The sequence below is a fragment of the Rhynchophorus ferrugineus genome, unplaced genomic scaffold (genome assembly GCF_030347505.1).
Source record: "Rhynchophorus ferrugineus isolate W39M unplaced genomic scaffold, kcgeb_rfMv2 rfM9, whole genome shotgun sequence".
Taxonomy (NCBI): domain Eukaryota; kingdom Metazoa; phylum Arthropoda; class Insecta; order Coleoptera; family Curculionidae; genus Rhynchophorus; species Rhynchophorus ferrugineus.
Window position 1 is genome coordinate 17888251 of NW_027472588.1, and position 27903 is coordinate 17916153.

Below are 27903 nucleotides of genomic sequence, written 5' to 3' on the forward strand. Positions count from 1 at the left end.
ACTGAATGACTGGAAATACCCTTCAATACATCCCAGATAAACGTCTCGAGGTTGCCAGCTATTCGTTATTGTGTTCTGGTTGGTGCTGCTGGCACCCCGTCTGTGTTCAACATCTGAGATTATATTTCTGGGTATTTTGTAGGCCGTTATTCCACTATGTAAAATTCGACATGCCTCAAGGTTGCTACAATGGTATAGAAAACTCTACTCTTTACCTAACAAGTAATAAAACCGCGATATTGCAACGGTTAGAAATTAAAATTAATATTTCATGTAAAGGTCTGAAAACTCTTCATTGTCGATGTTGATAGCTCTTTTGAACTAACTAATAACTTTCAAGCTCTTAGGATCGTCATAATGCATCCATTTTTTACCAGTAATAATATGCTATAGAAAACTCTACTCTTTACCTAACAAGTAATAAAACCGCGATATTGCAACGGTTAGAAATTAAATTTAATATTTCATGTAAAGGTCTGAAAACTCTTCATTGTCGATGTTGATAGCTCTTTTGAACTAACTAATAACTTTCAAGCTCTTAGGATCGTCATAATGCATCCATTTTTTACCAGTAATAATATGCTATAGAAAACTCTACTCTTTACCTAACAAGTAATAAAACCGCGATATTGCAACGGTTAGAAATTAAATTTAATATTTCATGTAAAGGTCTGAAAACTCTTCATTGTCGATGTTGATAGCTCTTTTGAACTAACTAATAACTTTCAAGCTCTTAGGATCGTCATAATGCATCCATTTTTTACCAGTAATAATATGCTATAGAAAACTCTACTCTTTACCTAACAAGTAATAAAACCGCGATATTGCAACGGTTAGAAATTAAATTTAATATTTCATGTAAAGGTCTGAAAACTCTTCATTGTCGATGTTGATAGCTCTTTTGAACTAACTAATAACTTTCAAGCTCTTAGGATCGTCATAATGCATCCATTTTTTACCAGTAATAATATGCTATAGAAAACTCTACTCTTTACCTAACAAGTAATAAAACCGCGATATTGCAACGGTTAGAAATTAAATTTAATATTTCATGTAAAGGTCTGAAAACTCTTCATTGTCGATGTTGATAGCTCTTTTGAACTAACTAATAACTTTCAAGCTCTTAGGATCGTCATAATGCATCCATTTTTTACCAGTAATAATATGCTATAGAAAACTCTACTCTTTACCTAACAAGTAATAAAACCGCGATATTGCAACGGTTAGAAATTAAATTTAATATTTCATGTAAAGGTCTGAAAACTCTTCATTGTCGATGTTGATAGCTCTTTTGAACTAACTAATAACTTTCAAGCTCTTAGGATCGTCATAATGCATCCATTTTTTACCAGTAATAATATGCTATAGAAAACTCTACTTTTTATCTAACAAGTAATAAAACTGCGATATTGCAACGGTTAAAAATTAAATTTAATGTTTCATGTAAAGGTCTGAAAAATCTTCATTGTCGATGTTGATAGCTCTTTTGAACTGACTAATAACTTTCAAGCTCTTAGGATCGTCATAGTGCATCCATTTTTCACCAGTAATAATATGCTTTTGGGGTAAATTTTATATGGCTCGGCAAATGGAGGTAAAACGAAATGAAACAGTGGTGTTTACATTATGTCACCGTTATTTATTGAAGTAATATAAACGTGGAAAATACAAAATAGATAAAACGGATGGCAGCGGTGTTACCTGGAGACGAGGCTTGAGCAGTCGATGGTGCTGCGTGTAAACTGAACGGTGGTCAGATACTGAATGACTGGAAATACCCTTCAATACATCCCAGATAAACGTCTCGAGGTTGCCAGCTATTCGTTATTGTGTTCTGGTTGGTGCTGCTGGCACCCCGTCTGTGTTCAACATCTGAGATTATATTTCTGGGTATTTTGTAGGCCGTTATTCCACTATGTAAAATTCGACATGCCTCAAGGTTGCTACAATGGTATAGAAAACTCTACTCTTTACCTAACAAGTAATAAAACCGCGATATTGCAACGGTTAGAAATTAAAATTAATATTTCATGTAAAGGTCTGAAAACTCTTCATTGTCGATGTTGATAGCTCTTTTGAACTAACTAATAACTTTCAAGCTCTTAGGATCGTCATAATGCATCCATTTTTTACCAGTAATAATATGCTATAGAAAACTCTACTCTTTACCTAACAAGTAATAAAACCGCGATATTGCAACGGTTAGAAATTAAATTTAATATTTCATGTAAAGGTCTGAAAACTCTTCATTGTCGATGTTGATGCTCTTTTGAACTAACTAATAACTTTCAAGCTCTTAGGATCGTCATAGTGCATCCATTTTTTACCAGTAATAATATGCTATAGAAAACTCTACTTTTTATCTAACAAGTAATAAAACTGCGATATTGCAACGGTTAAAAATTAAATTTAATGTTTCATGTAAAGGTCTGAAAAATCTTCATTGTCGATGTTGATAGCTCTTTTGAACTGACTAATAACTTTCAAGCTCTTAGGATCGTCATAGTGCATCCATTTTTCACCAGTAATAATATGCTTTTGGGGTAAATTTTATATGGCTCGGCAAATGGAGGTAAAACGAAATGAAACAGTGGTGTTTATATTGTCACCGTTATTTATTGAAGTAATATAAATGTGGAAAATACAAAATAGATAAAACGGATGGCAGCGGTGTTACCTGGAGACGAGACTTGAGCAGTCGATGGTGGTACGTGTAAACTGAACGGTGGTCAGATACTGAATGATTGGAAATACCCTTCAATACATCCCAGATAAACGTTGCCAGCTTTTTGTTATCGGGTTCTAGTTGGTGCTGCTGGCACCCCGCCTGTGTTCAACATCTGGGATTATATTTCTGGGTATTTTGTAGACCGTTATTCCACTATGTAAAATTTGACATGCCTCAAGGTCGCTACAATGCTATAGAAAACTCTACTCTTTACATAACAAGTAATAAAACCACGATATTCCAACGGTTAGAAGTTAAATTTAATACTGCACGTAAAGGTCTGAAAACTTTTCATTTATCAAATGCTAAACTATCGGTAATTGATTGTCTTCCAACTTTTAGCACTCTTTATGGTCTGAAATATGATAAAGGAACATCACCATAAGTTTTTGAAAGTGTTTAAAAATATTTATTAAATCAAACAACAAAATCAATGACTGTTGAATATGCAATTTTGAGTTATGTTGTAACACAAAATTTTCAATTAATTAACAGTAACACAAAGTAACACAAAATTGAAAACTGTTATTTTATGTAGAATAATGTCAAAACTATTGATCACAGTTAACAATTAGGTTTTCAGATTTTCATCAATTACTTGAAACGGACCATGAAGAAAAAGTGAGGTTCTGATATTTGTTTAAATTAGTTGTATCCATAGAGTATTATATAGAGGTATAATTAAATAGGTGAAATTGAGTAAATTTTTTGCGTGGTTCCACTAGTAAAGGCACTGAGACCACTTTTTTCATTGGTTTGTTAGAATACAAAGGCATTTGATTGGCTCATTTCTATAATACGATTGCTTGTTTCAGTTTGTTTATGATGCCATTTTTGTATGCCTGATATAGTGTAAGTTCAGCATAATTGTGACTTAATTATAATCACTATTATTTGATTATAATTTATCTTCACTCTCAAAAGTATTATGTATCCAGTGTATGTGCGGAAATAAAAAAACGAGATGTCGTTTTCCTTGGAAAAAACATCCTAAGTTAGCTAGATTAAGGATGTGTGTGTGACTTGTGACTATTGTTTTTACCTGGTTCGTATACAATTTTATATATACTGTTTCTTACAGGAATACAACAGAATAAATCATGAGAGAGCAAAGCCATTCAATATATATAGAGCCAAAATGTTGTTGCGCTTTAAAAAGTTGTTTGTAAAGTGCCATCAAATAAAAACTTAATTATTTTGAAGGAGTTCATATACTTCAACAAATGTATATTGGTTAAGATACTTTTAATGAATATTTTGGCTTAAGGCTGCTTAACCGTGATAGGTTGGAATTTTTTGGGTCTACGTATGAAGTCAGAAAAATTCATTCTTCAACAAGTACGTTTAAAAAAATACATTAATACAAAATAAAATAATGCAATTCGTGCACCAACAAGTTGAAACTGATTTTATAGACAAAATAGTATATCATGACTGTTTTATATTTATATTTATTTTATTATATATGTTAACAGATCTTTAAGCTGTCTCTTTAACTTCTCGAATCTACTATAATAAGAGAACAGCAGTAATTTTGATATATATTAAATATTTTAATTTTTGTTGCTGTTCTTTAAGGTATCACTTTTTGGTATGTTTTCTACAGTCTGACGTACGTCATTAACCGTTTTAATTATCCGTTCTATCGTAACATTGTAAAAATTATTATAACTTGCCTGAATACATTTTTATGTTGAACAAGTAAATATCAGACACATACTTAGCTTGTTTTCAGTGTGAAGGAACAAGAAGATGGGAACTTTAATACTTTACTAATCTTATTTAAATTGATAGCATTAACAAATATGAAAAAGGGAAAAAGGGCGTTAATTATTTAAGTAGCTGTTATGTCATTTATTCTGACTCTTTATTTGTTTAAGATGTTAAATTGTTTTATATTGTGTTATTTAAATATAATTTTTATTTTAAGTCCTGGGTAATTAATATTTGTTGAATATGGCGAGAAGCGCGATTTTCATCGATCTTACAATATGTGACGTCTATCGTTCTTAGGTTGCAAATTGATTTCGTGATCATTAACGGCAGTTTGTATTCAATGCTTGAGTAAAATATTTTAATTTGAATGTATAGCGATTATTTAGTTCGGTTTAATCTTTTAATTACGCTTCTTCATACACTTTAGTCTTAGCACTACGTTTTCTGCCTTCGATACTCTATTTTATATTATCATTAATGGTATTTCGCACAAACACATAAAAGTTAAAAGTCTATATATTTAATTCATTGTCGACTCGATAAAAAAACGTGTTTCATTTAACAGAATCATCGAGTCCGTAACATTGTTTTTGACGTCATCGAGTCCAATTTAAATGTTAACGTATTTTTAGACACCTATGTCACGATGTGATAGTGTCGTATACACCGAGCTTAACAATTCAATAAATAAAAATCACTTACGGCCGCCGTGTGAAACAAACAAAAGCATTTAGTTCGTTATGGATCTAACTGCGGAAGCAGTTCGGCAAATAACCGACTATTTTTAGACATTCTTCAATCGGCGTAATGCGAAAGTTCTTTTCTTTTTTCGTTTTTTTTTGTCGATTAATAGTTGTCGTATTTTGAAGGTTGATTACTGAAACGGTCGCTATTTGACCATTTATTGAAAATATGTTGTTTGTTGTCCCATTGCCTGAAAAATTCAGTCTTTTCTCGATTCTTCTGAAAATATACAGTGCTGGTATGTATTTTGATCAGTAATGATGAATATGGGAAGTATCAATGTAAACAACTGTTAAATTCAGTGGTTTTAACAATTTTCCATTTTAACATCAAATCAATTTAAAATTGCATTTTGGCATTCGTTGCTTTTGTTGTTTGATTTTAATAAATCTGCTGGCGGAGTCCATCAAACACTGTTAGGAACCTATGATGATGTTGCTCCATCATATCCTAATTGTCAGTTCTTGTTTTAACCCTGTAAAAATGGTAATTCTGGTGTCAGTGACAAAGATCAGTTTGGAGGACAGAAGAAGTTCGAAGACTATTAATTACAAGACTTACTGAGACTAATGAAATGATGAAATCCTGCACAAATTATTAAAGAACCTTTAGACAGCTTAGCAACTGATGATAAAACTATTTCTAGGTTCGATACAAGGGAATTCGAACCCTTGAAACATCATCTTTCATCAGCAAACATTGCTTGCCAGACAAAAAAGAACTGTTTTCTTCGGCGCATTGTGGCTAACGATAAAAAGTGTATCTACTATGATAATCCAAAGTGTAATAAAAATCCTGAGTTGGTTCAGCAGAGCCATCCACATTGACACCGAATACCATAGCTGTATGGCCGTGAATATGCTAGGATAAGCAAAGTATTTGGAACTGTTAGAACCAATAAACTGTTACTGCAGATGTCTATCAGTGTCACTTGACCAATAATAGCGAGTTTAACCAACCGTTTCTAACCATTTCGTTGCTCGCCAGGTAAAGGAAAGAAGAGTTTTCAGTGGAAATAAGAAATTACGTCATAGCCAGAGTATTAGAACACATAAGGTCACCTAAATAACATTTGTTCAGGTTGATGTGGAAAGATTTTGCTTTGGACATTTGATAATTGGCCAAACGAAATAAAAGCCTATAGACCTATATCACTGCTGCCAGTAATATCCAAGGTTTTTGAAAAACTCCCGTTGAAAAGAATACAACCGATCATAGAGAGAAAAAACCTAATACCAACACACCAGTTTGGGTTTATTAACAAGCATTCAACAATTGACCAGGTCCACAGAATAACAGATGTTATTGAAAAAGCCTACGAAAGTAAAAAAGTATGCTCAGCTATAGTCTTTGATGTAGCATAAACCTTCGATAAGGTTTGGCATGAAGGCCTTGTTCATAAACTACAGAAAATGTTACCAAAACAACACACCGAACTATTAAAATCGTACATTACAACCAGAATGTTTCAGAAGAGTCAAACAAGAAGAAGCTTACTCTACAATAAAAGAAGCTAAAGTAGGTGTACCACAAGGAAGTGTACTGGGCCAATTATTCTACTCTATACTTGTGATATACCACAAATGGACAATATTACGATGGCTACATTTGCTGATGATTCTGCGATTATAGCTGTCGGAGACAATAGTGAAGAAACCTCACGAAAATTACAACAGGCAAGTGACAATATAAATAATTGGACACAAGCTTGGAAAATAAAAATTAACGAAAGTAAATCTATGTATGTGCAGTTCACCTACAATTAGTCCGTACAAGCACCAATAATTTCAATTCGGAATGAATCTTGATGCAAAACTTCGCTGGAAGGAACTTATAAAAAACAAAATAAAATAAATGGAATTGAAATATAAGAAAATCTACTGGCTAATTGGAAGAAAATCACAATTATCAGCAATTATCAATGGCAAATGATTAATTTGGAGATCTCCCAGAAGACATCCGGTCTTAACCAGACTGGTTACTGGCGTGATTGGGAGCATTTTCCTTGTCACATTTTTCACTCTTGCTAATGCTTCATATATTTACGACCATGTCCCAGCAGGACTCGAACCTGCAACTATCGTAACAGCGGTGGATCGTCTTGTCGTCTTTACCACTGCACCAACCAAGTCATAAATAATAAAAAAATTGTGTTTTGTTATTTTTTTAATTCCATTAATTTTTCACAATAGTAAAATGATAAGTAAGTGAAAACATTATCATAAAATTAATAAATAATCGATATACAAATGCTCAGATCAACCCATTCTTATAACACATGACCTGAAAAGTTCCGGGCCTAAGACATAGATGGCGCTAGTTTTATTGTATTTACCACTTTTTCAGTTAGTACTAACGTTCAACAGAAAGTTGTTAAAATTTCATAATAGTCTACTCATAAGTTTGTGAGTTATTATGTTAAGTGATACTTCTTTTGTTATTTTCAAAACAATTCAACAAAGTGGATGCCGCGTTTGCTCACTGTTGACCAAAAACAAGAACCTGTTAATTATTCTGAGCAGTGTTTGGCCACAACAGCACCTGGTCAAACATGTCAAAACCGGAATATTTTCGTCGATATGTGACAATGGACGAAACATGGATCCATCAGTTCACTCCGAAATCACAACGATCGTCATTTGAGTGGACGCAACTGGCGATAGGCCTATTTTGAGGCAAATGATAAATTCCTCTACAAAAGTGGTAATTAAATGTTACAGCGGCGCTGGAATGATTACTTGGCTGTTGATGGAGATTACGTTGATGAATAGAGCCAATTTTGAACAGAAAAATCGTGTTTTTTTGTTACGCCGAGGATTTTTCAGCCTATGTGTTACTGCCTCTTGTTTGTTTTTGCTGCTTCGTTAATTATTTTATCATTATTATCTCGAATTTGCATGATACTGTGTTCAAAATTATTTATAATGCCTCTTACTAGTGATGATTTTCATTCATGCAATTAATTTAAAATTATATCTATGTGGGGTATCATATGATGTAAAAAAGTCAGCTAAAAATGGCAGATGGAATCATTTTATATACTGTCAATAGAACCTGAGGCATTACAAACAGTATTGTTCGAGATTTGATCTTTTATTTCATACATACATACAATGAGAGAGTTTCTATTTTCGTATATAATGTTAATGGCCAGTGTATTAATATACTAATGGGTTATAACGCCGTGGGGATCCTTCTTTTCACAATCTCGTTCAAGACTCGTTGGGCTGAATTATGCAAACATTTCTTGGACTTTCTCATCATCAATCAAATTTTACTTGAATGCGTAACAGAACACATAATGAGAAAAATTAGTTTTAAATAAAAATTTAATACTTTTTATTTGATTAATTTTTATTTAATTTTTTAAATTAATTTTAATTAAGAACAATAGATATTAAATCTTTTTTTTGTAAGGTCGTTAATAGAAAGTATAAATATACGGCTATGGAAGATATAATTTCGATTTTTTCCTAGTAGATAGTTTTAAAGTCATATCTTTAGTAATAGTGCATTTGAAAGGTAACAGTTAATAGAACATTTCCGATATAAAAGTCATTCTTTCACCCAATCAAAAGTTATCGCGCCTTAAGTAGAACTCTCAGAAGTTCTATAGAAAAGCACTATATATATATATATATATATATATATATATATATATATATATATATATATATATATATCTTGGATATTCTTGGACTTTCTCATCATCAATCAAATTTTACTTGAATGCGTAACAAAACACATAATGAGAAAAATTAGTTTTAAATAAAAATTTACTACTTTTTATTTGATTAATTTTTATTTAATTTTTTTAAATTAATTTTAATTTTGAAAAGTTTATATAGTAATGCTTGAACCTTTTATGTTGCTTCATGTTAATAGAACGTCAACTCTGATTGATAATAAATAGCAATCAGTTTGATACTCACCTTCTATAGATATAGTACCGATAGTAATAGATAGAAAGTAACCGATTTTTTAAAATAATTTCAATTATTTGAAAGGAATGAATTCAAAAATTAGGTCATTTGTGCATCACTAACATAATTCTAATTGATTATTAAAAAGATGATTATTATATTAAAATCTTTTAAAATGCAATCCCAAGAGACTTCAATAACTTGCCGTGAATGACCTTTAAATAATGTTTACGAGCTTATAGTTATTTTGTGAAAACATACCAATAAAATATTTTTCTTACTCCTAAAATTTTTTTTAATAGATACATAGTATTGCACTGGTGGAAAAAAAATAATTTTTTTAGACACCAAAAAGATATATAACATCTTAACATAGTTGAATATTAATAATAAAGGCTCTATATTCGTTTTTATTATACTTTAATATTATCACAATTTTATAATTTACAATAATATATTTTAATTGCCTAATTCAGAAAAACATCAAGATTTGTAATAATCATGTCTTGGCTAGTAGAAATAGTAGTAGTAGTAGTAGAAATTTTTTTATTTTGATTAGTAGAAATTCATCGGATTCGGAATGGATCTTGACACTCTTTCGCAATTTTTCATTTCAACTTATCTCGCTACATGTTTTATAACTTGTTTCAAACATATTTTACGATTATTGATTTTCTAGTAATGATGTCATTGTAAATCTTATATTGCTGCTTTGTCATCGATTAAGAATAATAGATATTAAATCTTTTTTTTGTAAGGTCGTTAATAGAAAGTACAAATATACGGTGTATAACGATTGTTATATATGAACAAAATTTACATTTTTTCCCATGAAGTAGAAAATGGGAATATTAATTTCTTACTAATATCAGTATTAAGGTCATTAACAGGTCAATTGAAAAGTCCCCGGCCTGACATATAGATGGCGCTACTAGAATTAAATTCATATATTTTTTAGTTAGCCCCAGCCCTCAAAAGATGCGTGTATAAATTTGACAGCTGGTGGATCGTTAGTTTTATTATAGCATTTTGAGTGAAGTAACTTTTGTTACTGAAAAATGGATGGCGCTGATAAAATTTGAATGGAAAAATACAGTTGAAGCAAAAACTTGGCTTGATGCCGAGTTTCCGGACATGCCCTAAGAAAATCAACCGTCAAGGATTGGTATACTAAGTTTAGACGCGGTGAAATGAGCACCGAAGACGGTGAACGCAGTGGAAGCCCAGAAGAGGTTGTTACCGACGAAAACATTTATAAAATCAACAAAATTATTTTAAATGACCGTAAATTGAAATTGAATGAAATAGAAGACACTTTAAAGATATTAACTGATCGTGTACATCATATCATTCCTGAATAGTTGGGTATGAGAAAGTTCTGTGCAAAGTGAGTGCCGGGCGAGCTCACTTTTGACCAAAAACAACGCCTAGTTGATGATTCGGAGCAGTGTTTGAAAATGATCAAGTGTAATAAACCCGAGTTTTTGCGTCGATATATGACAGTGGATGAAACAGGGGCCCATCATTTAACTCTGAAGCCCAATCGACAGTCATCCGAATGTACTGCACACGATGAATCCGCTCCAAGGCGTGGGAAAACGCGACAGACGGCTTGCAAGGTTATGGCGTCTGTATTTTGGGATGCGCATGGAATAATTTTCATTGACTACTTTGAAAAAAGAAGGACCATCAACAGCGACTATTACATAGCGTTATTGGGCTATCTGAAGGACGAAAAGTGCTGCTTCACCAAGACAATGCACCATGTCATAAGTCAGTGAAAACGATGGCAAAACTCCCTCCATCCACCGTATTCTCCAGATCTGGCTCCCAGCGACTATTTCCTGTTTTCAGATCTCAAAAGAATGCTCGTTGGGAAGAAATTTTCGTCGAATGAAGAAGTGATCGCAGAAACTGAGGCATATTTTGAAGCTAAGGACAAATCGTACTACAAAAATGGCGTCGAAGAGTTGGAGGGTCGCTATAATCAGTGTATCATCCTTAAAGGTAATTATGTTGAATAAAAAAACTAATTTTGTCAAAAAAATGTGTTTTACTATGGTAGGCCGGTGGCTTTTCAATTGACCTGTTACAATCACTATACAAACTACTTACAGTATACCTACCTGATCTTGTGCTGAAGCAAAACTCTCACCACCAGACAAATCAGTATCGATACCATTCGCTTCTCTTTTGCTCTCTGGTCTAAACAGTACAGATCTTTCATCCAAAAATAATATTTCCGAATTTTCCTAAAATAATGTGGATCAGCACGAGATTTTATCGCCATTGTTAAAAACTTACTTGGAGTTCTATAGCAGAATCCAATAAAAGTTGGAGATCTCTACAAAAGCCTGTTTCTTCTCCACTAAGCATGGGTAAAGGCCCTCCCCCAGTGTCCTTTGATCGATATATGGAAAGAGCATCTTCCCAATATCCTATACACGTTTCTAAAGCCTCCATACCTGAAATAGACAGAAAAAATAAATAGACATTGATATTATCATATATATTGAAGTAAATAGATTGTATATTAATTTAACATGATAATTAATATTAATCTTAACTTTAAAATATATAATAATTAAATAATAACATAATAATAAATGCGGTTTTGGTAGTATAGTAGTGAAAGCGGTTCCTACTGTTTTAATTATTATTTGTCATTGTTTATAGGCAAAGCCATAAAATGCTCTAATGAACAATTACCTGGTTATAAATAACGAGTTTTTTCATTAAGAATAACAGGTCAATTGAAAAGTCCTCAGCCTACCACACTAAAACACAATTTTTTGGCAATTTTTTTTTATTCAACGTATGTATTATATCTCTCAAGGGTCATACACTGTATTATTATATTATGCGACCCTCCAACTTTTCGATACCATTTTTGTAGTACGATTTGTCCTTTGCTTCAAAATAGGCCTCAGTTTCGGCGATCACCTCTTCAATTGACGAAAATTTCTTCCCAGCAAGCATTTTTTTGAGATTTGAGAACAGGAAATAGTCGCTGGGGGGCAGATCTGGAGAATACGGTGAATGAAGAAGCAATTCGAAGCCCAATTCATGGATTTTTGACAAGGTGAAACTCGGCATCAAGTACCAAGTTTTCGCTTCAACTGTATTTTTTCGACGATATCCTTCGTAAAAAGGTCAAATAATATTATGTAACACGCGAAGTTCGTTTTTCCATTTTTTTCAAGGTAGTCAATGAACAAAAGTGGCTCCACTGTATTTTTTCCCTTCAAAATGCTATAATTCACCAACTGATGATCCAACACCTGTCAAATTTATACACGCATCTTTTTTGAGGGTTTGTGCTAAATAAAAACATATGGATTTAATTCTAGTATGGCCATCTATGTGTCAGGCCGGATACTTTTCAAATGACCTGTTATTCTATCTTTTCCTAATAAAAATCATTGTTCTTATATCTAAATATTGACCATTACGTTTCTCTTATTAGTTTCATCACCATCAATATATGGGCGACTGCCCAAGTTCCTACTCCTCAACCAGTAATCAACTGTTAGTAATGCGATATTGTTGGCGAATGTCAGTAGCTATTTTTCAAATCGTTTTCGATTTTGAGTCTTTTTTGGTTAATTCGTTGCCTTTTTTGGAGATGATAGCCAAAGAAACCTCTGAGGAGTACCTTTACCTTCTAATTGCCCTGATTTCTGGTGTGCTAAATATCAAACCAGAAATGAAAAATTTGTAGATTTTGAAAGATCCCAAGTTTACAGATGTCTGACAGGATTGACAAGATAAACGTTCGAAAAAGTCGGATTTTTGGATTTGGTTATAATGTTATCTATTTTCTACATGCATCATCTTGGAGAAGCAAAATCGTTAGCTTTAAGGTTAAGAAATAGTATTGAACATCATATCTGTTTTTATTTTTTTTTTGCATAATTGCATTCATAATTATGTTGAAATAAAGTGGCTAACACCGACTCGGTTCAATTTGTATATAAAACAGGCAAGTGTTTATAATTAAATAACGACCCAATAGGACCCGTCTTAACAGTAAGGGTTAAAGTCCCCAGACTAACACCCCTTAGGATTGACCAATCTATCCAAATTTCGCAGGTTAAGGCAAACATCCAAATTGTTCTCAATCACAAATCTCAATATTTGATTTGTGTTCTTAAATATGTTTTACTGTGAGTGCTGGGTTACACTTAGTGCAAACCGGAGGAAGTTCATCATTGAGCAGAAACTGATGAGTATTTAGGTCTTTATACCAAAATAAGACATTCACCATTGATGATTGGTGTATCCTTCTTGCAAGGTAGTCAGCACGCTCATTACCCTTTATGACGGCATGATATGGCAGATTTAATTTTGTCATATAAATATTATATCAAAGGATGTTTGGGTTGCGTGGAACTAAAAATTTTGAGGAAGCTCATGAGATCTGTAGAAATTGCCTACAATTTGTTGTTTTTTGAATGAATTCTAACGCATTAACAATTTCAAATAGATCCGCAGTCAGAATACAAATTCGTACTCATGCCGATTCAACGTAATCATCTCGATTGGAACCTCCAGTAGATATGAAGTAATGATCCCGGTATTTTTCTTCCCTTATTTTCACAAAAAAGTTACGAATGCTATGAAAAATGTGGAACGCTTCACAATTTTGCGTGTCATCTTTGTGCAGTCTCCACGCATCTTCTCTTCATCGTTGAATTTTAGTAAATGTACCGCCGAAACGAGCACTTTGTAGAAGTTTAATAATTTTAGGGGTTATTGTAAACGTCCAAAACTGCCCAATGTGAGGGCTAGTTTATGCTGTGAAAGCAGCGCTAAAATTAATAAAAACGATAATCGCACGAATACACGCATCAAATACGTGTATTCTCAGTTTATTTTATATTGCAGCACGATTTATTTTATACAACTGTGACAGCTTTCAGTTCAGTTTTATTTTGAATTAATAATTATTTCTTGAATCTTGAAACTTGAGAGAGAGAAAAACTGAAAACAAGGGTTATGTCAACAAGGAATAATTAAAAAATAATGCGCCTAAAAGTCGTTATAATCTAATAGAGATTTAACTTCATAGGAAATTTTGGGGAAATGTCTCGCGACGTCCAACATGTAGATGTCGCTACCTTTAACATATTACTTGTTTCACTTGCGATACTTCATGTCGTTCTAAGGTTTATTTATTTTGTACGCCATTTTCAATGTGCCCTATATAATGAACAATGTGGTTAGATTTTTAAAACGTATATAATAAATAATTATTATATAAAATAATTTATTAGTATATACAAGTCGGTAGTTGAAATGCATTATCGTTCTAGGAAGTGTTGTGTGCTCGGATGCACATGCATCATCGTTTTCCGTTAAAAAGGTACCCGGCGATCTTTAAGAAATGAGTAGAAAACATTAAAAATCCTAAACTGATTGGGTTAAACATGAAACAGATTTATGATCCTTACAGCGTATGTCATAGACATTTTTGTGATACATTTGAACTTTCCTTTAAGTAGTTATGAACAATTTAGTGATGAGGAAAATAATACCACGAGCCAAGAATATATAATAGTTATAATATAACTAACTTTCTGTCAAATGTTTAAAAAAAAAAGTAAATTTAAAACCCTTCAATTGTACATTCCATAATGATCTTTTGGATAAAATATTAAAAGTACAAACAAGGTGTTCTATATACTTTTGAGTAAAACAGGTCAACAGAATATTAAGAGGGAACGACTCAAAGTTTGCTTTCATTATAAGAAAACAAAAAGACAGAACTGTGATAGATCCTATTAAATTGATGACACTAAACACATAAAAAAGAAAAAAGACGGAAGAGATAATTTTGATTTGCAATGCACCAAAGTTTTTTGCTTACGATTTTATATATATGTATATAATATTTATATTTTATGGATATATTTATTTTTATATTATATTATATATTTATATGTATTTATTTTTAAATATTATATTTATATTAATTGAATTTTATTTAATAAATTTATTTCAGAAAAATATTGTTTTTTATTTAAATTTCATTGGTCTATTAAACTGACGTCAAGGCTGTCACGTGCCAAACATTACTAATGAGCCAACCAAATGTCTTCACAATAAAATATTTTTCTTACAGCTTTCTACAATGGAGATTTAAATTGACCAATCAAATTACTTTAATGACCCATTATGGCGCCCTCTGGATGTTGGGCAAAGCAAAACTTTGCGCCAGAGTCCTCTATTAAGTTGCATCTCTATTACTCTATGGTTACAATATATACAAATTTATGATGGCAATGTTTTTATGCTAGGCAATGGTTTGCGTTAATTTAGACGATTTAGAACCAAAATATAATTGGAGTAGATAACGCGATATTCTAGTCTATAAATGCAAAAAAATCGAGTTCATTTCATATGTCTTTAAGAAGATTCTTTAAAGTCTAAATATTTTGGACATAGCGGTTTTAGTGGCCAGACATGTAAACCGCGGTGTTTAGAACGAAATTTTAACGGCTCTTTTCTCGAATTTTTTTTTACGCTGAAGTTCTACATAACCGATATCATGGATTTTGAATTTGGTCAGAGTCTTCACGATACCCTATCAAATCGGATCTCCATACCAAAGCAAAAAAAGTTAAAGAATTTCTCCATATCCAAAAATAATTTAAGTTTTAAAAAATGCTCTTAATATTTTGAAATAATTAATTAACCATTGAATATATTGAAAAAACTGATTGACCTTCTTAAATGATAAGAATTGAAAAACAAAAACAAAACGTCAAACGAAGAAAAAATTAATAACAACCTATTGTTAGACGAAGACCGTCTGCAAACAGGGCAGGGAGATAGTGTTGATTATCGTAACTTATTGAATCTACATACGATGATGAATATCTAAAACAGAGACCATTCTGAAGATCTTCAAAGGGAAACTGGCGGACTAAGGTACAGGCGATACTCAAACATATTTAACAATAACTATAAGCGTCTAAAGGGAAAGACGTTTACGTACTGTGGTCTTTTGTGTCCGTCTGTGGCCATTTCTTTAGAAGGGTGTTGTTATGTAATACGGCCGAAACTGTCTCACGATTTTTTTTTTATCTGAATGGTGAACGAATGAGATGGGTTAGTCTGTTTTTACCCGCAGTGTTGCTTTGTACCTCCAGTCAACAAGTCGTTTCTTCTTTCCGTTAAATAAAATGATATTTTTGCGTAAATCAATAGTCTTTGTTTTCTAAATCCCTTCACCTATTACAACTTAGAGAGCTCATATCTGTATCTGCTCTGTATCTGCTGACGATGTATAACTACTTTGGATAAACTAATATTCACATTTCATATTGCATTTTTCCTCTCGAACGTAAACGAGAAAAAGTAGCAAAGTTAAAACTATTTTATTTAAAGTGAACTTAACTACAAAGAATAGACAGATATAATGAATGCTTAATGATGACAATCTTCACGCTGCCAAGTGGCACCAATTGTGCACTTCCTTGACTAGGTATTTGAACTTCCTTGTAAATTTGTGAAGACAGTCGAAGATTGTTGAAATCTATCGAAAGTGTACCTGCCAATAACGTTCTCTACTGACCAATCGAAAGCGACAATAAAACATAATCAAACAATGACATTCAATGGGCCAGAAGGACTCAAACATATCACCATAAAGTTATAACAATACAGGTGTGATAAAAACGGTTTTCCGGGATACACACATTAGAATTTTCTATACAGAACTAACGATTTAACTGATTTATTTGTCTAACATCCTGAACAAGTATGTTCTACACATACAAATCATAGTTTAACACCACAGGTTACCACATAAATAATTAATGCAATTATTTGTATAGACAACACTTTTCCCATCAAAACGAACTTCTATTTCACTTAGATTACTGCTTTTTAATCCAAATCCCAAATATTACACATTCAAAACATTTTCCCCGAGTCGTTATCAATTTATTTTAGACCCCATAATTATGTTCGAGCTATTCATTGAAAACTTTGAATAATAGGCCGACGCTCCGATAAAATTCGGATAAGAAAAAACGTGTTCGAACTCCGAAATAAGAGATTTATCGATCCGCGAAGTTGGTTCGCTCTTTCGGTCGCTGGAAATTAACCGAAATTAAATATCTGACGAAAGATTTACGGTCGACTAAAGAGGCGGAAATTATCTGCGGTGGAGGAAAGTTTCCCGTTGTTTCGGGTTTGTTAGTGTTTCGGCCAGTTGGGGAGTTTGCAGTTAAAATCGCGAAAAGGAAAATATTTCCTTTTAATTATTGCGCCGGCATCTTCAGCATAAATGTGATGGTAACTATATCATGAATTTATGATTATTCCGTTGCACTTATATCAGCAATATGCCAATGTATGGATTTCATCACCGCACTGGTAAAATGGTTTTCCTTAAAAATCATAGAGGGTTCTAAATCTGGTGAATAAGCCTTAGAGAAATAGAAATTTAAATTCATAGGAAATTTTGGGGAAATGTTTCGCGACGTCCAACATGTAGATGACGCTACATTTAACATATTACTTGTTTTATTCGCTATGCTAAGAGTGGCGATGGGATCTGATTGGATCATTTCGTTCTATGGTTTGTTTATTTTATATGCCATTTTCAATGTGCCCTATATAGAGAAGTGTGGTTAGCTTTTTATAACGTTTATACATTAAATTATTATTATATTAGTATATACAAGTCGGTAGTTGAAATGCAATCTCGTTCTAGGAAGTGTTGTGTGCCGCGATGCGCAGATGGTGAGGAAATGCATCATCGTTTTCGTAAAGTAGAAATGTGTAGAAAACATTAAAAATCCTAAACTGGTTGGGTTAAATACGAAGCAGATTTGTGATCGTTACCATGTCAAACATTTTTGTGATACATTTAAACTTTCCTTTAAGTACTTATGAAAATTTAGTGATAGTGAAAATAATACCACGAGCCTAGAATATGTATAAATGGAAGTGGATCAAAATCATATTCAAATTGATATAGAAGGTAAATTAAAGGAGTCAGTCACATTTCTGTTCATAATTGTTACCAGTAATTTCTAAACTGTCTTACTATATTTGTAGTGCCTATTTCTATCATACCAGGCCCACAATCAGAGTGTTCGAAGCAAATATCATCGATATTTAAATAAACTCCAGAAGGTAATGGTAAAGTTTGTATTCATACAGCCAGTATCCTATCTTCTGGTCATTCTTACTTTTAATTAACTCTATAACTTCAGTCCAGATGTTCCTATAAGGGCAAACAAAGTTTTACGTTGTACATTAGTGTACATCTCAGGTTATTTAGTAAAACTTTTGAAAAAAGAAATTAAGTGTGATTTTTGTTTACATACAATTATGAATAAATCAGTAGACCCACAAATTGAGACTGATTCTATAGAGACAAGACAATATCTCGTGCCCCAGACTCCAACAAAATTGTTTTATTATACTGTCAGTAGGTCTTTGAACTGTCTTATTTTATTCAGCCATTTTGCCACGTCGATAATATAACAACATTTTTGTCAAATGTTTTTAAAAAAGTAAATTTAAAACCCTTCAATTGTACATGCAATAATGATCTTTTGGATAAAATATTAAAAGTACTAAGAAGGTGTGCTATATACTTTTGAGTAAAACAGGTGAACATAATATTAAGAGACAAAGACTCAAAGTTTGCTTTCAGTATAAGAAAACAAAAAGACAGAACTCTGATAGATCCTATTAAATTGATGGCACTAAACATATATGAAAACGGAAAAAGACGGAAGAGATAATTTTGATTTGCAATGCACCAAAGTTTTTTGCTTATAGTTTTATATATATGGATATATTAATTTTTATATTATATTTATATTTTGTATATAACTTTACATTATATATTTATATATATTTTTTTAAATATTATATTTATATTTAATTGAATATTTAATAAATTAATTTAAGAAAAAAAATGTGTTCTATTTAAATTTCATTGGTCGACTAAACATGACGTCAAGGCTGTCACGTGCCATTACTAATGAGCCACTCAAATGTCTTCACAGTAAAATATTTTTCTTACAGGTGCCTGTAATGGAGGTTTAAAGTTACTAATCAAATTACTTGAATGGCCCATTATGGCGCCCTGTGGATGTTGGGCTAAGCAAAACTTTGTGCTAGAGTCCCCTATTGAGTTGCATCTCTATTATTCTATGGAATAAGCTGAATCTTGAAGCGAGTCTTATTTTAATTATTATCATGAATTTTTGTAATAAATTAATTGAAAAGATTAAAAAGTAATTAGAGGTTATTATTTTATCTATTTGATATTTATTGATTACAAATGATTGTAATTTTATTGATTTGATTTTACAAAAAGTGCTTTTGTACTCCAACTTTTTGATTCCAAAACAAGCTTGTGTTTGAAAGTCAGGTAAGATAATGTTAATGTCAGTTTTTTAGGCGTTTTGTCTACAAAAAATAATTGTTCATTATTTTTCATTTCTTAATCGTTAATAATAATTTATCATTAATTTAAGTATTGTTGATGTGTATTTTGCCGTGATTAAAATGTAGAAATTAATCATAAAATTCTGGTTATGTCCTTTTGCAATAGGGGTGTTGGCCACTGAAAAAATATTATTATTAATATACCTACATTTAACATTAAGTACCAAAGTTTAACATTAAGTACTAAGTAAACCCCTAATTTAAAATAAGTACCAATTATATTTAATTTATTCTGAAAAGATATCGAATAATATCGCCTAAAAAAATATATATATATCGATATTTTTTCTGCATCCCTATTTTGAAATATATAAAGTTGTGGAAATGTTTTCTTTTTAATTTACTAATTAAATTTACTAATTTGTTAAATTATTTAAATTACTATTAAATTAGTATACAACTAGCAATTAACTTTAATCTGACTTAACCTACTAAGAAACAACTATAACAAAGCTTTTATCCACTGGGTATCATTATGATCACAAGTTTTTTCTCGTTTGAGACGTCTAATGGCATTATGCACATTTAGAAGTTTGGATACTTCCGTGTTAACGTGGTTCTGGAGTCTTCTTGGATGGGAATTGGCCAATATTCTGATAGTGTTCGTAAATATATTAATTATAGGTTGCGATGAAGGTTACAAATGCGTACATACCAAGGTGCATTCGCAATACACTTTGGCACCTTATTTTAGAACTTCTGAATTACTTGGACAATGCAGTCAACAGCCCCACACTCAAATTCCATTTCTTGACACTGGTCTCAGTATCTGCTGACATACAGTAAGATTTTTGCAGGTATTTTGCTGTGTTGACATATGGAACCTGCATACTGTCAATAAAGACGCTGCAGCAATTTGTATAAATTTTGCTTCATATAATTTGATTCGCCATTCTCTAGTTCAGATAGTAGCTTTATCAACAGTCTCTGCTACTGCTAATATTGCCGTATCATCGACAAACGTAGCAGTTGTGCGTCATAACGTTGTGGGGAGAAAGCTCTGGCTCCAACACACTTCCTTGGGGCACGCCAGCACTTATTGGTTTGAAATCAGAGTATGTTCCTTCATGTTTAATACAGAAGTATTGATTAATCAGTGACTTTATTTTTATATAAAAGTCCTTCATACCATATCCTGTCAAAAGCCTGCACAAGACAGACAGTCTAGACTGTTGAGAAAGACAGAAGAGCACACACCTTCATTTTCTAGAGATTTTTTAATTACATCTATAATTCGATGCACTTGTCAATTGTTAGGTAGGCATTGCCGAAACCAAACTGGGGAGATGGTATCAGCCTTCTTTGCTCGAGAATAGGTTTGAGGCCTTTCACAAAAAATTTCTTAAATAGTTTAGCTACAACTGGCAATAAAGAAATAGAATTTTTTTTTTATATTTTTACTGTTAAGTAAAAAGTTATAGTATCATTATGACTTCAGATTTTTTTCACACATCTGGTACAACCGAATGCAAGCATTAAATAGGTTGGTTAATTTAACTAAGGGCTTTCTTTAGAGTCCTTTAAGAATCTTTTCAGTAACAATGCTATAGACTGCTGCTTTTTTAATATTAAAGTGGTGCTTAATTTCTTCTGAAACTTCACTAACAGTTATTGGGATTGAGATATGGCAGAACATTAACCCTCTTGGTTTGGATGGAATCTCTCTTCCCGATATTCTGCAAATGTATATTGTATTGTAATGTATTCCATATATTTGTTTTTTCAGAATTATTTTGTGCCCACCTCACATCAGGATTTTTAATAAATGGCACTTGAGCTATGTGATATTTGAGATGTTTAGTAGCTTTCCAGAGTGACGCTTGGCATTACTATTCACAGAGAGCTTCGAAAGGAATCCAGCGATTGATGCTTGCTTGATTTCTTTAAATTTCGTTGTTAATTGCTCTGTGACTCTGTTAAGCAATGTTTTATCAGACGGGCTCCTGGTTGTTGAAAAGGCATTCGATGAAAAGAAATACAGCACTGCAATATTCCTGGACGTTTCACAAGTTTGTGATCGGGTATATCATGTGGTATTAAACCACAAAATGAGAAAACTGATACTGCACAATTACTGTCGACTGCTGGAATCATATCTTTTCGAAAAAAAATGTAGTGTCGCATGAAAGGCCATTCTCAACGCTTAAAACTATTTCGGCTGGAGATCCATAGGGTAGTGACTTGGGATCACTCCTATAACTGCTCTATACTGCTGATATCCTAAAAATAAAAGGAACAGTAATTGGAACATTTGCTGGCAACACAGTTACAATGGCAAAAGATGTATCTCTGTCTAAGGCTACATAAATAGTACAAGTAGTGGACAACAAGATCTATAAATGGACTAGGGGCTGGAAAATACAGCTTAATAGCTCCAAATCTGTCCATGTTAATTTTGCGTGACAGCGAAATGACAAAAACCTTTATATTATATCACTTGACGCATGCCCGATTCCTCAAGCAGAATCAGCTAAATACCTCGGAATATATCTTGATGGTAGATTAAATTGGACACATAATGTTACCTAAAAATCACAACAGATTAGACTAGAAGTCAAATAACTGTAAGTCCGAAGATACTCTCAACTTGACCCAAAATCAAATAGATTGTTTTATCAGTCAATCATAAAGCTTATTTGGACCTATGAGGTGCAAATACAGGGTTGCACCAAAACATCAAACCTACTAGTAATCCAACATACCCAAAACAAAGTTTTACTATTAATTAGCAATGTTTATCGCTACGTAACCAACGAAGAGCTGCACGATAACCTAAAAATCAAAGGGATACACGAAGTGATCCAAGATTTCGCCCTAAAATATGAAATAAGTTTGCTAAATCACAGTAACATGGAAGCAATATAGCTACTGGACAACATGTAGAAAATCAAAAGTGAATCAAACTAAACAAACCTGTTTAGTGTATAAGTGTATGTATGTGATGTATTAATCCTGCACCGGCCTTGCTTGTGTATTAATATAAGTACAACAGGACATTAGTAATACATTAATTTGTAAATTAAGATTGTACTAAGCATATCTAATATGAGATGAAATTAATTTAAAAAATTGATGAAATAAGTAATAAGGTTTATAATAAATTTCGATAATCTAAGAAATCAGAATAAGATTGAAGGAAACATGATATAACATCTTTAATGAACATACAAATGTGTATTATTTATTGAATTAATTAATAAAATATGAAAGCGTAAATGTTATCTTATATTTACCAAGACTTTCCGCGAATGAGTATATTTACTGGCATAGCTATATATTAAATAAAACCTATATATTTTAAATCTATATAAACTAAGAAAAACAGCGTAAAACCTTAAATATTTGCTCAACTTAGTAAAATATTTTTGGAACTTATGGCAGGTTCGCAATTTCAGGGCGCTGCCACATTATACCGAGTTTCCTGACCCCGTTATATGCAAACAAAGTGACATTTTCCCTCAACATTATCGATAATTTATATTTTCTTGTATACGCCGAGGTAGAAAATTCATATTTTTCAGATATGTCGTTCTGAAGACTATATTGCGTCTTTATTTTCGGTTTCCATCTTTATTTCAAATATTCCTTCCAAGGGGTGTTGTTAAATGAGCGAGGAAATATTGTTCAATTGGCATGATATTATGTATTATCAGGGTAAAATTAGTTTTAGGTACATATTTGTCCATATTATCCAAAAAGTGAAATAATCGAACATTTTCTACGGGATGTTAAATATATATGGCAAGAAATTTTGTGTTGTCATATTAGAATACAACTACTAATATACTAGTATTAGGAACTATCTACTGAAAATAGTCGAAACAGTCGATAGTCAAAAAACTAACTACTCAAAATAGTAATTACTATTTTCAGATAAATGCACGGTTCGATTGCTATTTCCATTCGTGATATCGGACGAAGATATACGAATTCCTTTCCGTAGAAATTGTGAGAGAGGAAAATCAATGAAATCAATCAATTAAATATATATGGCAAGAAATTTTGTGTTGTCATATTAGAATACAACTACTAATATACTAGCATCGGGAATTATCGACTGAAAATTATCGAAACAGTCGATAGTCAAAAAACTAACTACTCAAAATAGTAATTACTATTTTCAGATAAATGCACGGTTCGATTGCTATTTCCATTCGTGATATCGGACGAAGATATACGAATTCCTTTCCGTAGAAATTGTGAGAGAGGAAAATCGATGAAATCAATCAATTTTATATATATGTGGCAAGAAATTTTGTGTTGTCATATTAGAATACAACTACTAATATACTAGTATTAGGAACTATCTACTGAAAATAGTCGAAACAGTCGATAGTCAAAAAACTAACTACTGAAAATAGTAATTACTATTTTTAGATAAATGCCCGGTTCGATTGCTTTTTCCATTCATGATATAGGGTGAAGATATACGAATTCCTTTCACTAGAAATTGTGGGAGAGGAAATCAATGAAATCAATCAATTAAATATATATGGCAAGAAATTTTGTGTTGTCATATTAGAATACAACTACTAATATACTAGCATTGGGAACTATCGACTGAAAATAGTCGAAACAGTCGATAGTCAAAAAACTAACTACTGAAAATAGTAATTACTATTTTTAGATAAATGCCCGGTTCGATTGCTTTTTCCATTCGTGATATCGGGTGAAGATATACGAATTCCTTTCCCTAGAAATTGTGGGAGAGGAAATCAATAAAATCAATCAATTAAATATATATGGCAAGAAATTTTGTGTTGTCATATTAGAATACAACTACTAATATACTAGCATTGGGAACTATCGACTGAAAATAGTCGAAACAGTCTATCGTCAAAAAACTAACGACTGAAAATAGTAATTACTATTTTCAGATAAATGCCCGGTTCGATTGCTGTTTCCATTCGTGATATCGGACGAAGATATACGAATTCATTTCCGTAGAAATTGTGAGAGAGGAAATCAATGAAATCAATCAATTAAATATATATGGCAAGAAATTTTGTGTTGTCATATTAGAATACAACTACTAATATACTAGTATTGGGAACTATCGACTGAAAATAGTCGAAACAGTCGATAGTCAAAAAACTAACTACTGAAAATAGTAATTACTATTTTTAGATAAATGCCCGGTTCGATTGCTGTTTCCATTCGTGATATCGGACGAAGATATACGAATTCATTTCCGTAGAAATTGTGAGAGAGGAAATCAATGAAATCAATCAATTAAATATATATGGCAAGAAATTTTGTGTTGTCATATTAGAATACAACTACTAATATACTAGCATTGGGAACTATCGACTGAAAATAGTCGAAACAGTCGATAGTCAAAAAACTAACTACTGAAAATAGTAATTACTATTTTTAGATAAATGCCCGGTTCGATTGCTTTTTCCATTCATGATATAGGGTGAAGATATACGAATTCCTTTCCCTAGAAATTGTGGGAGAGGAAATCAATGAAATCAATCAATTAAATATATATGGCAAGAAATTTTGTGTTGTCATATTAGAATACAACTACTAATATACTAGCATTAGGAACTATGGACTGAAAATAGTCGAAACAGTCGATAGTCAAAAAACTAACTACTGAAAATAGTAATTACTATTTTTAGATAAATGCCCGGTTCGATTGCTTTTTCCATTCATGATATAGGGTGAAGATATACGAATTCCTTTCCCTAGAAATTGTGGGAGAGGAAATCAATGAAATCAATCAATTAAATATATATGGCAAGAAATTTTGTGTTGTCATATTAGAATACAACTACTAATATACTAGCATTGGGAACTATCGACTGAAAATAGTCGAAACAGTCGATAGTCGATTAAAAACGTATATATTACGTTTATAAATCTATGTAAGCATAAATTCGGCACATTATTTTCAAAGTCGCAGATAGGACGGCAAAGCCAGAAGGTTAAAAATTAGTCGAAACTAATAGAACCGAAAATTGTAACTAAACGTAAACGACTGAAACAGTCAATAGTAAATAGTAGTAAAATTAGACGAGTCGAAAATAGTAATTGAAAGTAGTCGACTGAAACAGTTACTAGTAAAATGGCGACTGAGTCAGTCGATAGTAAAAAGTAGTCAAAACAGTCGGACCAAAAATGGCGACTGAATCAGTCGATAGTAAAAAGTAGTCAATTACAAAAGAGTCGATAGTTCCCAACGCTACTAATCATCCATTCTATAATATTCCAATGTATTGGTTTTTTCTTAAAGATATATTATTTCTACAGAAAGTAATGATTTTTATATCGGTATTATATGATGTCAATATACAGAAGGGATAGACAAAATAATATGAACACCATGCAATATAGTACATCTTGGCAACACTGCTTCCATGTAATTAATGCGACACGTATATATTGCTCAGTCTACATGTCAAGTCTTGCAAGTTATACTTCAAGGTGTTACCCACTTTGTTCTGAGATGTGTTGCTGTTGGAGCGTCTGTGACGGAAATAGTTGAATTGTTTAACGTTTCACGACACGTCAAGCGACACTATCCACAATAATGACAGCATGCACAAAACATGATACAACGTCATCAGGGAAGAGAGACAAAAACAGTACGCTATACGCTATAGTTCCAGTTCCGCTAGAGTTCCACAAATATAAGCCAACGTCCAACAAGTTGTAAAAGAATTGGAATAAAGATGATCATATAATTTGAACACTTGATGATTGGAAGTATGTGCTATGGTCCGATTAATTATCATTTGCATTGTTTATTAGATCATAAAGTCACTTATTTTGTGCATTAATTATACATTTTAAAGTGCATAAGAGAACTGTGTTATTATACGAAGGCAGTTAAAAAGACGACAGTAAAAGGACCCTGGCGTACGTGCGGATTGGTCAGAACTGCTCATGCGCATTTATTTTAAACTTCTATGACAAATTCATAGGGACGGGTTGTTCTTTATGAAACTAGTAGTTAGCAAGTCATTTTTAGGTTAGTTTTATGTTTACAAAAGTTTGTTGAGGTAATAGAATCATTTATTATTATTTAATAGAGAACCACAACTCTTGAGAACAACAACACGTGGCTATGGAAACTGTCAAGCTGGTTTAGAATAAATATGCAAGAGCAGGTTTGGCCAATCCGCACGCACGTCAGGGTCTCTTTGATGCCGTCTCAGATAAAATGATCAAATGATCAATATCAGAAATTGTGGAAGCTCGCGCAGAATAAAATGACGCTTGCATCTTAAGCTTGATGATAATTTTCGGTAGATGTAAAAGCAATAAAATATATTTATATGTCGAATATAGAAATTGCATCAAAGATATATTTTATCAACAAACTGACATATTTTCCCGACGAATGATCATTCTGGCGACTTGTAGCATTTTCTCGTTATATCTGTTCAAATTAATTATCAATCTCGATCTGTTTTTGGGCATTTTTATAGATATACTGTTGTCACCTCAATCGATGAGAATGTAGATGAGGGTTAACAATGTCAAAATACACAACACATGCCTAATGAGTTCAACACATAAATGAATAGGATATGCTTTTAATCTCTATATATAATAGTTTCTCGAAGAATTGTTTTGTCTCGTTTTATCGTTATTACAATTTCTCTTCTATGCCTCTCCAATAAAGAAAACCGTTAAATATCAAGAACTCTCCTACTATCTTGACGATAAGCAGAACAATAATAATTATATTCCATTTAGCAGCATTAACATCAAATGAACAGATTGGAGCCAGGATAGACGCAGTAGAAAATGTTAAATTTCATGTTCACAATTGAAGAAGCACAATTGTTTGTGGTCATTTTACAAAAAGCCGCAAAAAATAATACTCTAATGCCAAGAAACAAACCATCAGGGATAAACTACCCAAAAGATATATTAGAAAACTAGTAGCAAAAAAGCATAAAGCAGAAAAAATGACAAGAAATCAGAGCACCAGCTGATAAAAAGTGTTAAGTAAATTGGGCCAACAACAATTCTACAATAACTTTCTTAACTAAGTTCTAATATATAATATTTTTATAGAATTATTTGATTTGATTTTCTTATTATAAACACATAACTTATTTCTAATAACAAAATCATTTACAATTAAATATCATTTAATGTTTTAATGCAAAATGAGAAAAACTTCGCCTGATAAGAGATGACTTAATAAATAGACACGTTAAGATCAAAAAGTGATTCATATATTTTTTTTCCTTTGACGTAGTCTTCTCTCGTAAATATTGCTTTTTCAGATATTTTCGATAAATGATTGTTTGATTGACGTTTCGTTTTGATTTATAGTTAAAAAGGTTATCA

General features: G+C 32.1%; 1 protein-coding gene and 1 non-coding gene across 2 annotated transcripts in view; both read right to left on the bottom strand.

Annotated features, from left to right (window-relative positions):
* Window positions 1–27903, bottom strand: part of Miga (Mitoguardin) — a 301718-nt gene that overhangs the window by 16370 nt on the left and 257445 nt on the right. The window contains exons 4-5 of the mRNA XM_076413588.1: window positions 11416–11576; window positions 11238–11363 (exon numbers count right to left, since the gene is read on the bottom strand). Coding sequence (XP_076269703.1) covers window positions 11238–11363; window positions 11416–11576 — 287 coding nt within the window. The remainder of the gene's footprint in view (window positions 1–11237; window positions 11364–11415; window positions 11577–27903) is intronic.
* Window positions 13733–13836, bottom strand: LOC143203288 (U6 spliceosomal RNA). Its single transcript, XR_013007311.1, has one exon. It is a non-coding gene; the product is annotated as a U6 spliceosomal RNA (small nuclear RNA).